General features: G+C 38.0%; 1 protein-coding gene across 4 annotated transcripts in view; it reads left to right on the forward strand.

Annotated features, from left to right (window-relative positions):
- The window catches only part of LOC145984146 (mitogen-activated protein kinase kinase kinase 1-like), a 229,786-nt gene that overhangs the window by 76,920 nt on the left and 135,805 nt on the right, over positions 1-17,061 (forward strand). For 2 of the 4 annotated variants that reach the window (XM_083117608.1, XM_083117609.1), the window contains exon 2: positions 9,844-10,088. In XM_083117608.1, coding sequence (XP_082973734.1) covers positions 9,906-10,088 — 183 coding nt within the window. In that variant the 5' untranslated portion in view covers positions 9,844-9,905. Of the gene's footprint in view, positions 1-3,080; positions 3,101-9,843; positions 10,089-13,045; positions 13,150-17,061 lie in introns of those variants that run through there. The other 2 variants (XM_083117610.1, XM_083117611.1) reach the window with 2 other exon arrangements.

Consider the following 17,061-nt stretch of genomic DNA (forward strand, 5'->3'; position numbering starts at 1 on the left):
TATTTACGCATCCTACTTTTTATAAGACACCCCCTAAAGGGCTTCTTTAATCCTTGCCCCACTCCCTTCAGTCCGTCGCTCTGGTGTAGACAATATTCAACCCAACATTCAGGACGAAACCACTTTATTCCACATGAGAAATCCTACAACAAATGACGATTATTCGATATTCTTATTTTCCTTTTATTTAATTTTTATTTAAATAAAGAAAGATAAACCATAATTTTACTTCAACCTAACCATAAAAATAAACGCTGTTTAGAAATAAATAGCATATGGCTGCACATATTGCCAGGTCTTGATATTTCTACCCATGTAATATGTTCCGTTAACAAGGTCGTATATTCATGTTAACAGAAGGTAGTAACTGACATTGCTTTTTCTTGTTCTTGGAACGAAGGTTGCCGGTTTCAAACCTTGACTCAAAATCTGCGATTGAATGAAACTAGATATCGCTAATTTTAAAATTCAAAATAAATTTCATAATAGATAGTCAATTAAAATGGAAACACAATTATTTTTTTTAAAAAAAAATGGCAGTCTCAAGTGATTATAAAAGGAAAATAAACAAAATTGTATGTTTACTGCAAACAAGTGCACAACAATTTAGCAGCATTTATTGAAAATAACCTAGTAAAGAACAAATATTTTTTTCAGATACCAGTTCTAACATTATTTTACTATTGGAACCACTGGTCGTCTGTTTACCAAGCAGCGTAATATAAGCGTCATTAAGTATATTAATCTTTTGGAAATTAGCAAATTTAAAAGTACGTTATAACGCCGAACAACGGGCAACAATATCCCTCCAGTATATCCATACTTGCAGAAAATCTATTGTGCTAAAGGGTAATACATTTCGATATCTATAGAATATGTCCGGTAAGAGAAAAATAAAGCCTTAGAATAACACATAATTATCGATATTAGTCTGTTGCGGGGCAGTAGATTGCAGTTCACCCAGTAAGGAAACAAAAGAAATAGAAGGATAACTTGGACTTCCAAGAATTATTTTCAAAATCGAAAAAATGCCTTCTTTTACTTTCTTTTACACGTAGGGCCTGGGGACTGGATTCCACACGTTATACATGTTGACTAGAGATGGAGTGGCGTGATCAACACCGCGTTCAATGCTATTCAAGTACCAAATTATCCATAGCCAGAGTTGAGCCCCTACTTGAACAAAGCAAATATAGGAGAACATTTTCGGAATCTGCACGTTCATCGAACTCGAATTACCTGACTTTTCTGTCGGTCAACCGTGACCATTTTTCAGCGATTCTCTTCATTAGCCAACCGACATAGCAACCTTTTATTTAAAGCTAACATGTAGTTGGCGTAGAATGGTTTTAAAATGAAAATACATGATATATGTGTGTATATATATATATATATATATATATATATATATATATATATATATACATAGAAACAAACATATGCACAATAAATCCTCAACCCTTAAAAACAAACATAATGGTGAGGCAGAATAGAATCGATGATGTGGAGAATCTTGGCTATCTTGGGAGTGTAGGATAGAAAGCACAGGCAAAGAAGAGCATTTGCCGGAATAAATAATAATTATTAATCTCCAGAATTATTATTTTATCTCTTAGCTATAAGGAAGAGGTTTCTAAAAGTGTTTATCTGTATAACAGCATTATATGAATACGGGACATGAGAGAGTGGCTGAAGCTGAAACTGAAAGGAAAAGACTAGAAGCATTTGAAATGTGATACTGCATGAGAAAGTTGAAGATCAAAAACATAGCCAAAGTATAACAAACTAAGGTGTTTTGAGATGAGCACATAGAAAGAGAAGTCCGTGGAAACCGATCCTCCAGAGAAGATAAAAGATGGTAGGGCACATCTTGAGACATGAAGGAATAATTAAAACGGTAACTGAAGGAAGAATAAAATGACAAAAAGAAAGAAACGTTGGCAAGCCCAGGATGGAGTGTGTGAAACAATCGCTCCAGATGTGAATTGCGAAAGTTACATAGAAATGAAGACATTAGCGGAACACAAACAAATGGATAAATGCAACACAGTAAGGAGAACATTGTAGCAAGTTTCACGTCTCCCTTTTCCAAATACAAGGACATGGGAAACAAAGGAACAGAGAAGAAAGAAGACGAGAAGGAAATATGAAGTAAACAGGGAGATGATGGAGAAGGGTAGAATTTTCGAATTAAAAGTAAGAGCTTGAGCAAACCAACTTCTTAGTATAATACTTAATGATAATAATAATAATAAGTGACGCTATGCTACATGAGGTGCGATCGCACACCTGCAGTGTGCACGAATCGCCACATAGCGCAGTGGCAACACAGCTTTGTATTCAGGTGGTCCTAGTGTCGATTCCTGCGGGAAGTACATTGCACAGTGGTTCGGATCCCACTTGAAACTGCAGGTCCACTCCCGATTAGCCTATCTGAGCAAAAGTGGGATTTTAAAAAAGATGCTACACCTGGTTAATAATTGCAATCGGTGCTAATGCGTACTACTCTTTTACCTTGTGTATATGCTACAATAATATTTGGAATACAAATGCCCCCCTTTTTTTTGCTCAAGTGCGTAATGGATAAAAACGCATATTTGCAAAGTATTTATAATTCTTTCTAACAGCAAAACACATCTTTATGGTCGTTACAGTTCCTAAGGTATTCAGGAGTCATTCGGTAACTATTGTTAAATGGGTTATCAACTTTGCTGATTAATGCCCCAAAATTGTTATGAATGGTCAATCAGTAAACAAATTTTGCTTTTTACGACAAATCATATTGTGTTTGGTTTTACGAGAAGAAAATTCCAGTGTTTGGGAGAAGAAGAATGCCCATAACCAAACGCAAAACATTATTATTGAACCTCATATCCCGTGCCTGAGTCACATCGAAAAGCAAAACGCAGTACTATTTGTCGTAATGCCTAAAGGAGGCGGGGAAAAGAACTTTGCACTTTCATCGGCGCAGTGCAAATTGCCTATCAGATCACAGAGGGTTGTGTGTCCGACATGAGGTTAGCTTGATTGCTGTGTAGACTGTACTCACGCAACCTTTTGTGTCCTGCAAGCTTCTGGAAAGAATCCATTTGTGGAATTTGTAAGTCACGAATCGCCTGCTGCATTATGCTAAAACGCTAGATAATGTCATAGAACTTGTTGCTTGAAGTTATTTCGTCCACTGGTGAGTACACTGTAAGAACTTTATTCTTCTCTCAACTGTTTGACCTAGTAGCCGACAAGTTCCGGTGTGGTCACGTTAGTGTTCAATCTGCATATCTCGACACGTACTGGAAGGTCCTCTGGAGTGAACTTCTAAGTTTCCATTCCATCATCAGCGCAGCACTGACACTGTTACATTTACTTTAACAAGGCTCTGACGACTAGAACCAAATTCCTGGTAATTAATATCTCCTGCTATATGCACGGGGAACTTTACCTTTTACCTTATAATTTCTTCGACTACATTCTTCTTTTTTCTTATTTGCGCCGAAGGACCCAGAACGGAGTTTAGATTTTAGCCCTCAGAAGTTTTAGTCATCATACACTACACTTTTTCTGTTTTTCCACTGCTTTCTATCTTACAGTACATACCGCAAACATTATATTTACTTACCACTACGGTAAGCGCAAGGAAGCGGAAGCAACATAATAAATAAGTAGTTGAAGCGAAAGATAGCCGGCATCCGAGCGCGTTGACACACGATCTCGACTCCAAAGTTCTGGGTTTGAATCCCCAGAATTATTTCTAGATCATTGAACTGCATATTCGTGTGGTTTACTGTCGCTGTTGTCCATTTATCTGATATCCGTGATAGTTTCGTTGCACCGTAAGCCTATTCTCTGCGTGCTTCCATGTTAGTTCACGGAGGCTTACATTAAAATAATAATAATAATAATAATACTTACGTGCATGTCCGTACCCAGGAGGGGGCAAGATGGGCCATGACACCCCTCGAACTATGAAACATTTTAATGTTAACCCACAAAAAAATATTAAAGTAACATTAACAATTTTTCAGATTTTGTAAGAACTTGTAAAAACTTCGATTTTATCTTTGCATAAATAAATGGGTTGTTTGTGGAGAGAGGCTGGCTCCAGAAGTCTGCACTCTGCAATATTTTAAAATGTTAGTTTCATAACCAATCATGCAAGGTTACCGATTTAGTCTGGACAGTCCATTCTTTATAATCCCTGTCCCAATGTTTTCAATGCAGTCGTGATGCGAAAATATCGCCCGTTTCTTATTTATTTTTTGGTTAACTCACATTCAGACATGTTATTCATTACAATAATTATTGCTAATATGTATATTTTAATTCATAAATATATTATTTTTTAAACATAGAATTATCATTGCTGTTCAATGGTGCTGCTACAAGAAAATTAAAAAAAATTGAACATATTGTTAATTTGCGGAATACAGTACTATTGAATACTTCTGAGAATATTTTCTGTTACTTTGGACCATTATATTGCAGGTCTACAATTGTAGTTCTAGCTCTAGCTGCAATACTGACATATCGTTGGTGGCCACATCTAGCACTCCAACAACATATCGGATCTTATTTATTTTCCACGTTTTCGAATTTGCCCCCTCCCCCCTCTCTAAAAATAATCCTGGGTACGGGCCTGATTACATGCGTTGGCAGGAAAAATGAACCTGATGACTTGTAATAACAGATTCCAATTCTTCTAGGAAACAAGATTCCAGGGTAGACATTCAATCTCTTAAAGAGCAAGTATGAACATTTTAACTTTTTTTTTTAATCGAGGCCATGGTACTCCCTGATATTTTGAGATATTGTAGGCCCCTACATTAATAATTAATAGTGAACGCCAATATGTTGCTTAAATTTACAACTTTTTAGATTAATCATGACATTGTGAAGAGGTCGAAAAAAAATATAGACGAAAGAATAAACACCAGGGTGCGAAATCCTACGGGCAACATGGGGGCTTTCCCCCACCAACAATCTTAGGCCTCACCGCCCCACCAAAATTTTTCCATAGGCCGAGTTTTTGTTACAACAACAAAAGATAAGCAATAAGTTTTTACTTCAAATGTGCTTTACTAAGGACAATAGTGAAAACACACAAAGTAGTGTGGTTGTGAGTGTTGAATTCTTCCCCCCTCTCTCTCAAGAGATCATTAACAGATCTACACCAATAACAATATACGCACAAGAAAGGTAACACAAGAATGCGAAACATATATAACTATGATATCTAATCAGCTTATATCTATAAAGCAAAAACTAAACAAAAACTTTTACATAATAAAACTATTTCAACTATTTCGAAATTTAATGACATCTTTAACCAGTTAGTAAAGAAATTATTTCGCTTCTTTATAAATTAATTCCTTTATATGTATTTAATAATAATAATAATGTATTTTTAAATATTTAGTAATTTACTTTTATGTTTAATAACATTATAAATATATCATTATATATATATATATCATATTTAACGGATTTGATTTTTTTTATTGATTGAGTTTCTGTTTTAAGTCCACTTTATGCACAGTAAGGCTAATCGGGACTGGAAAGTGGGATACGAACTACTATGTGCTTCCAGCGGGTATCGAACACGGGACCCCTTGATACCGGATTTGAAATCGAACCCGGAACACCTTGATAACGGATTTGAACCCAGTTCCCCAACTTCACAGCATGTTACTCCATTATAGTACGATTATCGACTGATTTATTTTATGATTTGTTCATTTTTATTAATTACTTGGTAAACCGAATAATTAAGTAATAGCAAAGATAGCACAACGAAAGCTTGAATTCTGTACTTGGGTTTTTAAGAAGTGGAAAAGCTGGCAACGTGGGAGGGATCACCCACGAAGACTCACGTTCAGTAAACAAGATGCGTGCACTTCTGCCTTCATACAGTATTATCTCCAAGGAAGAAGGGGGAGTAAGCTTTTGCTAGCATGAAGTCAAAACAGACGCGTGTGATAATATATACTATCCTTGTTCTTTTGTTTCACTGCGTGCAGGCCAGTGTCTCTTTGGAAGTTAACTGTTCGCATTGTGAAGCAAGAGTATTATCCATCTGAGTTCTGGGAAAGTGCTTTTGATCGAGCAAAAATGCCATCTTCCTGATTCAAAGTTGTAGAGCAGTGTTTCATAAAAGCAGTGTTTGAATGTAAGGAGGAAGCCAGGAACATTCTACATCACCCCTTTGTGGATTTTGTTTCCAAGACTACATTTCTCAAAATATTCCCAACATGGAAAAATAATTTCCTCCCCTCTGAGAACATGGCCTACGTACTACCATGGTTATTATTCATTATTCATAAATACGTAGTTCGCAACATTAAAACTTAATGGGGAGTGATAATTGTCAACGTTTCATGGGAAAAAATTAAAACCCTGAAACTATAAATGTATTTAAAAAAATGTATAAAATTGTCTGAAGCTTTTTGTTTTATTGAGTGGCTTTATTTTACTTCGTTTTTGTGTCACTTTTAGCTAATTTGCGAAGATGGGGGTGATTGATGATATTGATGAATGGACACTCACAAACATCCATGCCCAAGCCAGATTCGAATCCGGGATCCCTGCCGTCGTAGCACGATGTGCTAAACCACTCCGCCACGGTGGCCGGCTATCTGCAGCTTATAGCTTATAATACACACACACACACACTTTTACATTGTTTATATTATGGGTATCGCGACGAGGAGGATGAATGTTGAACTAATGAAATTAGTGATGGGACAAACACAATGCTTCACCAAGGTTCGAACCTAGAACCTCTAACTTCGCATCGCGTTACACTGAGTGCTCCGTCACGGAGGCCATCTTTTTCATCACTTTTTATATTGTGTTCAGCTCGAACACATCGCACAAGGGGGAGCAAATTCCAAGAAATCTTTCCAAAAATAGAAAGTCTTTATGGACGTTTCCTCTTCGTAGCTTTTGTCCTGAAGTGAGAGGGAAAGGTACAGTAGGATGACGACCTGCCCTGCAACTATTTTGAGACAATTTGAACATTAGCAGAAGAGCTTATCACGTATTTCTGTATATTCTTTCAATGGGTATTTCAGATTGGACGATAAACGGGTTTTCACACAATTAGAAAACTGTAGCAGTACGGGAATTCGTTTCAATTCAGAAGTACAAGAATTCAAGAGACTTTACCAGGTATCTTAGAAGAGCTACACATACACACATTTTAGGGGAGTGTAAATGCACCAACAGCACCAGAATGATCATTTAAAATGTTGCAAATTGTTAGGAGAGTATGTTTGATTGATGTTAGGATTTTGTTGTTGAGTTGCTGTTGTAAGTCGTCCTTATGCACAGATAGGCTAATCAGGACTGGGCATACAGTTTAAAGTAGGATCCGAACCACTATGTGCCTCCACCGAGTATTGAACCCGAGGCCCCTTGATTGAGTTTGAGTTGTTGATCGAGTTGGTGTTTTAAGTCCACTTTATGCACATTAAGGCTAATCGGGACTGGACATACAGTTTGAAGTGGGATCCGAACCATTATGTGCCTCCACCGGGTATCGAACCCGGGACCCGTTGATTACAAGCCGATGACGGATGTTAGGATGTGTTGATAAATGACTGCCAAAAAGGCACAACAAACATAATTACATACATGTATCCAACACCTGACCATGGACTAGAAATACACCGCACAATGTAATATATATATAAACTCCAACATATTCACGCCCAACGGATTTGATATATATCAAGTTTGTTAGGAGAGTATGTTTGATTGATGTTAGGATGTTGTTGAGTTGCTGTTTTAAGTCATCCTTATGCACAGATAGGCTAATCAGGACTGGACATACTGGACATCTACAAGTTTCACGTAAGGTAAACATCCCTTGCACTATCTCTTTCCGAAACATGTACGAACGCACCAAACTATTAATGTACTGTGCGACAGCTACCCCCACTTCCCGGTTTAATTCCGACCCTCTGGATTACTTCCCATGTAAAATCCTTTCAAATCTCTCCTTCCACACCTCACCCTGGGTGTCTCGAGAGCAGATTATATTAATGCCTAAATTACAAAGGGGGTTTCGCATAACATTTATATTTTTAGTCCTTTGGTTCGTTAACAACGACAGAAAGTGAATAAACAACTGGTAAAAAACAGTACTATTGCTCAGGAAGTTCAATTCAACAAATCATACATCATTACATGGGTTTATTATACGTTGTTTTATATACGTATTTACATATCATTTCCATGTGTGCATTGACCAAATCAACCTCTTAATCAACAAAATGCTTACACCACTGGCACTTCCTTTACCGCAAAGTTAGCATAACTATCTCTTCGGGTCTACCCTCAGCTTAAACGATATTCCGTTCATTAAAGTGCGTTTCCTTACGCCTTTACTCTTTTCTTTTGGGCATCAATTTTCGATACGGAAATATCCAAATATTCAAAGCTTTTCTAAAGGGGACTTTGGGACAGCAACAGGGGTTGCCTTACACCAAATGCTACATTCTTATATCAGTCTAGCCACCAAAAGTGGACTAAACTCGAGGAAAGGTTCCTCGCCGTCGAAAAGATGGGGAATAACTATTTTTTTCTAATGACCAACTTAAATTTTTTTATAGTCGGGGTTGAAGTCCGTGGATGTGGACCCCGTAGCACTGGAATTTTCCACAGTAACGGTCTTTTGAAAGACAGCTCCCCCAACTGGGAAGCTAAAAAACAGGGGAATCTAATATGCAGTAAAAAGCACAACCCATTAAGCACATACACTTACATGCAATAATAACATAAAAGTACACACATGGAAACATATTAATTAACCCTAAACCTTGTAGCTAGCCAGCAATTAAATAATACAATAACATAAAACCAGTAATGGTCAATCTGAGCATTACAACTATGAAGAGGCACACAGATGGAAATATTCTTTTATACTTTGCCTATGCACAGTCAGTCAAAAGCCCAAATGCGTTGTAACTTGTAGGAAATTGCATTTCTCTGTTCTTGTATTTTGAGTTTGGAAACTGTTTTTAAGCAGATATCTTTACCCATATTAACACATATTGTGCCCGTCCATTAATTGTGTGCATATTGAATATTTTGGATTGATTAATAAGTGCTCCAGCAATTAGGCTATTTGTCCCGCCACGTAGTACGAGGGTAGGCCCCAAGATCTGTGGTTTTGTTGTCTTCGTTGGCCTTCGAAAACTCTTATCAACAACGAAATATAAACGGTCTCACGCATTAAAAGCATTTTTTTGAAAATTAAAACTCATTTTCTGAAGTTGAACTCCTCATCAACTAGAAGGTAACATAAATCGTAGCATAAAATCTTTATATCCATGACTCCAGTACACGTAAGGATATATACAGGGTGGCATGGAAATTCATAGAGGATTATCGTTGCTGTGGGAGGTGCCATTCCCTCAGCCTGTAAGACTGCGGGTTCCAGGGAGTACAGCGCAGAAGAGAATGCTTCCCTAGAAGGGCAATCCTTACACTCCGATATTTTCTTTTGCCCCACGTTAAATGTAGTGAATCTAGTGTATTATCTTTTGCCCCACGTTAAATATAGTGAATCTAGTGTATTATTTCGGCGCATGTTATTTTTTATAACGAAGTTAATTTTACTTTGTTGCAGGTCTACTGATGTGAAGAACAAGCCTTCACTTAGACTGAGATAGTAATGAAAATATGTACACCGAGCTATATAATGGCGCCAAAATTTTACTCGATAAACAATTCACAGAAAATGTAACTTGTAATACTTTTCAAGTTTGAAGTTCATTATTATGTACAATTTTCGCAGGTGTAACTTTGCATATGTATATTTAGAAATGTCCTTCTTTCTTTCAGGCATTGAGGTTGTTTGGCGTAACAACGGGAGTGGGGAACTGTGAAGTGAGAGGGTAGGTAAGATGGCGGCTGTCGGGGGCTGGGTCCCCGAGAGAGAAGCCGCACTATCAGATCATGGGAAATTGAAAGTGGAAGAAGGAACGAGGGACGGACGTGTCACGGAGCCCAGGATGAATAGGTTGGACAGCTTCAAGCTTAGGATCCGTAAAGCCGGTGCTGAACAGGTGCACCGAAAGGGACCCATGGTAAGTCTCGCATTAAGAGAACGCCTACTAATTATTGTCGATTGTTTTAATCCTGGGACTTTCGATGGGGTAGACTAAAAAATTGAACCATAAACCACAAATCTCCGCCATTTTCGATTTGTGGTACAGCTACCCCTTTAAGAGCAAATTTGGATGGTAGGAAACAAAAATTTCCTCTCCGAATATAAAATTAGCAAAATTTCACTTTGTATGCGTATTAGCTTGTTTTCATGGCAAGTTTCCCACGAGAGCGTTAATTCATATTTCGGACAAACGATTATGTATGTTCACACATTTGCTTTTAGCTTATGATGCAAGTAAAAACTTTGATCCAATAACAGGTAAAATTTATGTTTCATGAATGGTATGCTTCCGCACTTGAGTATATGTTCATAATTCTCTGAAGACGATTAATAAAGAATATAGCTAGTCTATTATTTATGTCACTGAAAATATTTTACCCTTATTTGGATTGGCATACGACAAAAATATGAGCCCCCGCCGAATGGTTGACGTTCTCGCCTTTTGTGTGAGCTGTCCCGGGTTCGATTCCCATTCGGCAACCCTAAAATTTCGAAATTGAGGACAATTGAGGAACTACTCGAAAAGAATAGGCAGCTGGTTTTCGTTGTTGATAGCCAGAAATGAGCGGTGATGAGACGTCGTCACCCAATGATAAAGCGTGTGTCAGCTCTTGGTCTCGTCTCAAAGGAATGTTGTTGCACCACGGACTTTAAGTTTAGCATTTATACGAACATATATGCTAAAATATGTCTTGAAATTATTGTGGTAGCAAATTATATTCTCTCAAGATATTGATCAGGCCAATTCCGGCTTCCGAGCTTTCGAGACCTAACGCCAATCTCAACTTCAGGGACTGAAATGTATGAGTCATCTACCTAGGTAGTTCATGATGAAGTTAGTTGTGTCTATGGCTCGTAAGTTGATGAATGTTCCTTTTTTCTGGCCCTTCAAGACAATGCTAAACCTGATAGCAGTCCGTTTCCTTTCAATTAGAACCAAAAAACATTGTTTTTGTTATGCGTTTGTTTTTTTAATTTTTCGACCTTTTTTTTTTTGGCTTTTTGGTCATTTCCAGTATGTTTTTTTTTTGCAGTTTTAGTTGATTTTTTTTATTTTTCAGGTTTCTATTTTGCTTTTTCTCTCTCTCCCTGTTTCGTGAATTTTAAATTCATTTGCTGGTATAACTTTTACATTTATATTACCTAACGCGATATTTTTATCAAGTACGCCATTAGTCGAAAATATAGTCAATCCAAAAGCACAGTATTATTTGTAACTGAAATCTTTCACAGTGGATTAAATAATTAATTGGGGTAAATTTATTTTTCCTCCAGTAAACTTATAATACTTTGGACGAAGTCTACTTTGAGGTACCCTTACTGGCCATTACTTTATGTGGGGTTTTAAAGTAAAATTAATCACAACATTAAAATATATATATATATATATATATATATATATATATATATATATATATAATGTGATGATGCCTTTGAAGCACAACTGTACAGTGATGCTGAGCGAGTACTGTATCATGCAAGGCCCACTCTAAAACGAGGTGAATTATTTATACAGAAAAGCCTTGTAGTGTATTTTATGTAACAGTGAAGTAAAAATAAAGAAAACCACATTAGCCTTTTCCCCTTTGATTCCAAAAACCACGAAACAACGGGTTTTATAGAATTATTCAACTACTGTCTTGTAATTTATGAAAAATCAATTTTTATTTTGGGAGCGAAAATTATTTTTGGTCATTTTTTAAGAATTTTATTGTCGGTCATTCTGTAGGTCATTTAAATTTTTGTTAGGTCATCAACTTCCAAACCTTTGTCATTTTTGTCCATGCTGTAAGGAAGCTAACGTTGACAAGCGTTTAGCTTTCTTACTTATTTCTTCAGCAGTTTTTCGTCCAATGAAGCGTATAGGCAGTACCTTGAATCCCATCGCCGCTCTTTTAGACCCAGCTCGCTACTCTGTTCAAGTGGGTCCTAATTGCCAACACAGAAAATATGTGCAGATTGATTTTCATTACATATATACATTTATTGTGGAACATATTGCGATAAGGCACCCATACTTTTGGACTTGAAGTATGATAAACACGCACTATTTAGTTATATTGTATGACAATATTTCCGCGTTCGCTATTTAGTAATTTCCTATGGAGGCGGAGTAATGTTTTTTTCCCCGTAAATGAAAATTTGTTTTTATTTGGTACTGCTCATAATTATACCAAATAAATCGCGAGTAAAGCATGATGTTTTGTTGCGTTTATTCTCTCGTGTATTTTCTCAGTTCAGCATTCTAGTTCATGGCCACGAGTAGCCTAAAAGAGCAAATAAAAAGTCGACATTCAATAATAAAAAAGCAAGGAAACATATACAAATATTAATTTTTGGTTAGTGCGTGACTTAGGTTTAATTTGTAATTGGAAAATCAGAAATGTTGTCATACATTATATTTATTACCAACATTGGTATTTTGAGTGGTATTAGCGAATTTAGAATCTTGTTATTGTTATTAATGTAAAATTGTAAATTGATCTTGCTAATGAAGATACGGGGTTCCGCTTCCGGCCTAGTTGTAGGTTTCAATTGAGTTTGTTCTTTCATCTCTGTTCCATCTAATCATCATTCATCCTCACTGCGATTAAGGAAATAAGTATATGATAAGCGACTGAAATGAGCAAAATACAAAATAGAAATAAGTACTGCCTAAGTTTGATAACATTTTAAATTATTATAATAGTAGATGGTACAGGTACGGACACTTCCTAGTTTCATCGACCTCATTGAAAGTCGACGATATCGTAACAATCCAGAAATGTCCGTAACTGTACAAGATCGCTTCTATATTCAAAACCTGAAGAATGCTGCTTGCAACGAATTCTCGGAATTTACCGTCCACTTTAATTCTTACCTCCTACCTTGCAGAGCGAACATTGAATGTCAGCTGCTTCTGTAGAATTAATGCCTGAAGGCCCTACAAAATGAACGAAACTATCATGTCTTGCTTCAACCTTGGAACGAGATTTCAAGTAAGTGGTAATTTGCATTCCTCAAATTTCAGGTTTCTGTCATTATTAGTGTCATGATTTTGTACCCAAGATTGGACAGACAGCTCGAAAAAACGAGAAACAAAATATCAGGTTGAAACACTTTAAAATGAAACTTAATCAGGTCTTCTGTACTGGGAAAGAACGAAATTTAGAATAGACCAAGCCTTGGGTAAAAGGCTATTACACGCAACAACTTTCCCATCTGCGCTTCCACATGGATTTCTCACAGGGTAGCAAACGTGTAATAGGGAGTTCCCATGTGGGGGAACTCCTTGTCAACAATGGTGGAGAAGATGATGGGGAAATTCACGCTTGTAGCGGCAGCAGGATTAAATCAACTTCCCCATCGGTACTCCACATGGAGAAGCAGATGAGGAAGACGTTTTATGTAATACCCGTGTAAAAAATATTTTCTAATTCTTCAGTCTCTTTTGCCCTTCCAATATTTTGTCTCTAAACTCTGTCCCGGGTATATCTGGAGCAAGCGAAAGAAAACAAGTCTCTGCGCAAGTATTGACGCCAGACGGCTCCACCAATGAACACGGGAGAGGGAATGGGATTGCGTGGAGGGGGAAAGCGACTGCAGTTACCAGCCCTCACAACAGCGTACTGCTTCGCTCTGCTTACTCGCTATGCGCGGCCTTGCTCCAGAGATACCCGGGACAGAGTATACCTGTCTCGAGGCAAAAACTACAGAAATGAAACAATTGCTGCAAAATCAAACTCATTATAGAGCAGGTGAAAATGTATTATTATATCTAGGGGCGGATTTAAATTCACTAAAGAAGATCAAAATATGCATTAAAACAGGTAAAATATGCACTTAAAGTATGCACTATAAATTTTTAAAAGGTGTCCTAATATTTGTGTATTACAATCTATTTATTCTTTATGACTGCACCAATACCCTCCCACTTTCTGGAAGCATGTCACTGCCCACACAATTCGGAGATTCGAAGCAATTCCCGTCTATAGAGACATATATTTCCAACCTAGTTTGCTAATATAATAATAATATAATTAATAATGAACATGGATAGTGAAAAATATTGCATTTCTGTCATTTGTATTTTTACGGATAAAGACAGTTTACAAAGCAGGAAATGATGACTAAATATAGTTATAATAATAATAATAATAATAACTTGTGGCTCGACAGCCCTGTAAGGGCCTTGGCCTATCTCCCGACTGCCAGTCTCCAGTGGAGGTCTTCAACCAACCGTTAATGGGGTGACGTGGGGAGATTATAGGAGCCATTATAGGAGATTTTTATGACCGGGTTACGCTACTCACTCGTAGCTTCCCAATTTCCTTGCTACCGGTCCCATACACAGGCCGTGAACCCAGAGACTGACCCAGACGGACTCGAACCTATGCCGTCCCGCAGTCGGAGTCCAAAGCACAGCGCCTTAGACCGCACTGCCACGGAGGAGGACGACTAAATATAGTTGCTGGGGCTTATTTTAGGTTGTTTCCTCAAACAACAGGATCACCATGCGCTAGATATTAAAATCTAAACAAGAGTGAAAATGCCCTCGATTACATGCAAGACTTGTAAATGAAATTAATAAAGTTGCATAGATATCTACAGCAACGGGTCTTACACAGTCAAAAAGTTATTGGTGAAGTCGCTGTTGCACAGGATGTACAAATGCATGAAATCTTGGCCCAAACCCAAAGGACCAATTTCCTACTGTAGTATTCTTATATATAGGGAATACATGCACAAAAAGTGATAATAATCAAATAATTCAGACCAAAAAGACACCTATTTTTTTTTCAACTTTGATTTTGGACGATATTGTGGACAAATGGTTATATTCTGAATTCCAAAATGTCGCCAGATATTCGAAGAATGAACTGGTACCTTCCTGCGACAGGAAAGGACTCCGAACTTTGACAACGCTGTGCTTAGCTTAGAAGGATTACGGCCCGTTTCGTCTTATTGCGTTTTCACCTCCCCCAATACAATTTCGCGGATTTATGTGACACTAACTTTCTAAGGCGAAACGGGACATCCCATTTCGCCTTGTCCTGTTTCGCCTTACACACCAGGGAATATTATCGACATGATGGGTTATTATTATTAATGTATTATTAACCTAACCTAAACTAACCTAACCTAACGACAGGACATGGGAGCCAAGGTAGGCAACATCACAAGCTCTGCGCTCTCATTATGAATTACCCTTCAAGTCGATAATATTCCCAGGTGGGACATTTTTTGTGTGTAAAGCGAAATGGGATGTCCCGTTTCACCTTAGAAAGTTCGTGTCACATAAATCATTTGAAATTCTATTGGGGGAGGTGAAAACTCAATAAGGCGAAATGGGATAAGGCGAAACGGGAGGACACGCTTAGATGCTGTTGACGGTAGAATCGTGGCCATGACGGATGGCGAGAAATTGATGTGTGTGACAAGAATAGTGCATGTAAATTTCCATGCGAACCACAAGAAATTATTCTAGATACCTAAGATATTAAATGCAATTATTCTTATATGCTCAGAGTAGACTTGACATTAAATAATTGTGGCATTAGTTAGTTGTAGCCACATCGTCGTATCTTATTCATTGTTGAATCAATTTTCTCTTCAGTCCTTCTGTATTACAATTTTTTTACTATCGTCCATCTACAGCAAGCATGGAGTGGATGTAAACAGATGCACATGGCCCGAGAGAAATTCTATTGATTGTTTCCGATGGCATGTTCCAAAGCATAGGGATATAGATGGAGCGTTAGACAAAGGAATGCCACTTCCCTAAGCTTCTATATTGAAGGAGGGTGTTGTCAGTCTCCACATATCACTTGCGCATCAATTTCACACATCTGCCATGTGCTTTTTTGAATAGAACATGCCGCATTTCTTTGTGGAACCCTTCCCTACCCCCATGACATCAAGTCCGAACATGCTTTTGTTTACATTTAATTCGTTCTGATGATGAAGAATATCACACACTTTAGTATTTGAAATATTTCCAGGTCAGTAGGGGAGGTTCCAGTATTTTTCTTGGAACCATAAGCATATGTAGGTAGCATCCCCCCAAGTGATGTGATGAACAGTTGCAGCCAGAAGGAAAATGCACCCTTTATCTCCTACCCCCCAAACAAGTACCATTCAGACAAAGGTACACAGATTTAGGAAGATAACTTATCAAGAGCTAATCGACAAATAATGCCACCCTGCTGTGACTGGCGCCTGGAACTATGACTCATTTCTTTTTGGCAGTGATTGGTGGGAGGTGTTGTGTCTGACTGCGACGCGGGAGACCCGGGTTCGATTCTCGGGGTGGGTGATCTAAGGTCGGAATTTTTCCATCATAAAGCGGCTCTGGGGCTCACCCAGCCTCAAATCAATGGTTACATGGTGGCAACCCAGGGTAAGGGCGGCTGGAGCGTGGTGCTGATCACATCACCTAAAAAATGCCGAGATCGAGAATGTGTGGGGCCGTACTCTCACATTCCCTAAAATGCGAATTCATGGTACGGTGATATATGCACGGGTAACTTTACCTTTACTTTAGCTAAATATCACATGTAAAATACATTGAAATACTAACTTTTCTTGTCTTTTTGGGAGCACTAAAGCGGCGTAGTTGTCCGAAGGGGGGGGGGGGGGCACTGCCACTCCGGTGCCTATCGGACATTCGAAAGGAACAAGGTAGAAAATGAGGGCTTTAATGCAACGTGATCTTTTGTTGTATATTGTGGTTCGACATTTTGTCGGACGAGCATCCAGGCTCCACTGATGCATGCGACTTTTGTTGTATTTCGCTGTCCAACTACTGTCGAACTGCGACAAATGTGTCGCTACGACATTCATGGCGCTCTTATGAATCTGATTTTTGTTGGAGGTCTTGGAATGCAACATCCGACAAAAATCGCAATTGG

This window comes from Lepisma saccharinum, chromosome 2 (assembly GCF_977018435.1).
Source record: "Lepisma saccharinum chromosome 2, izLepSacc3.1, whole genome shotgun sequence".
Lineage (NCBI taxonomy): Eukaryota > Metazoa > Arthropoda > Insecta > Zygentoma > Lepismatidae > Lepisma > Lepisma saccharinum.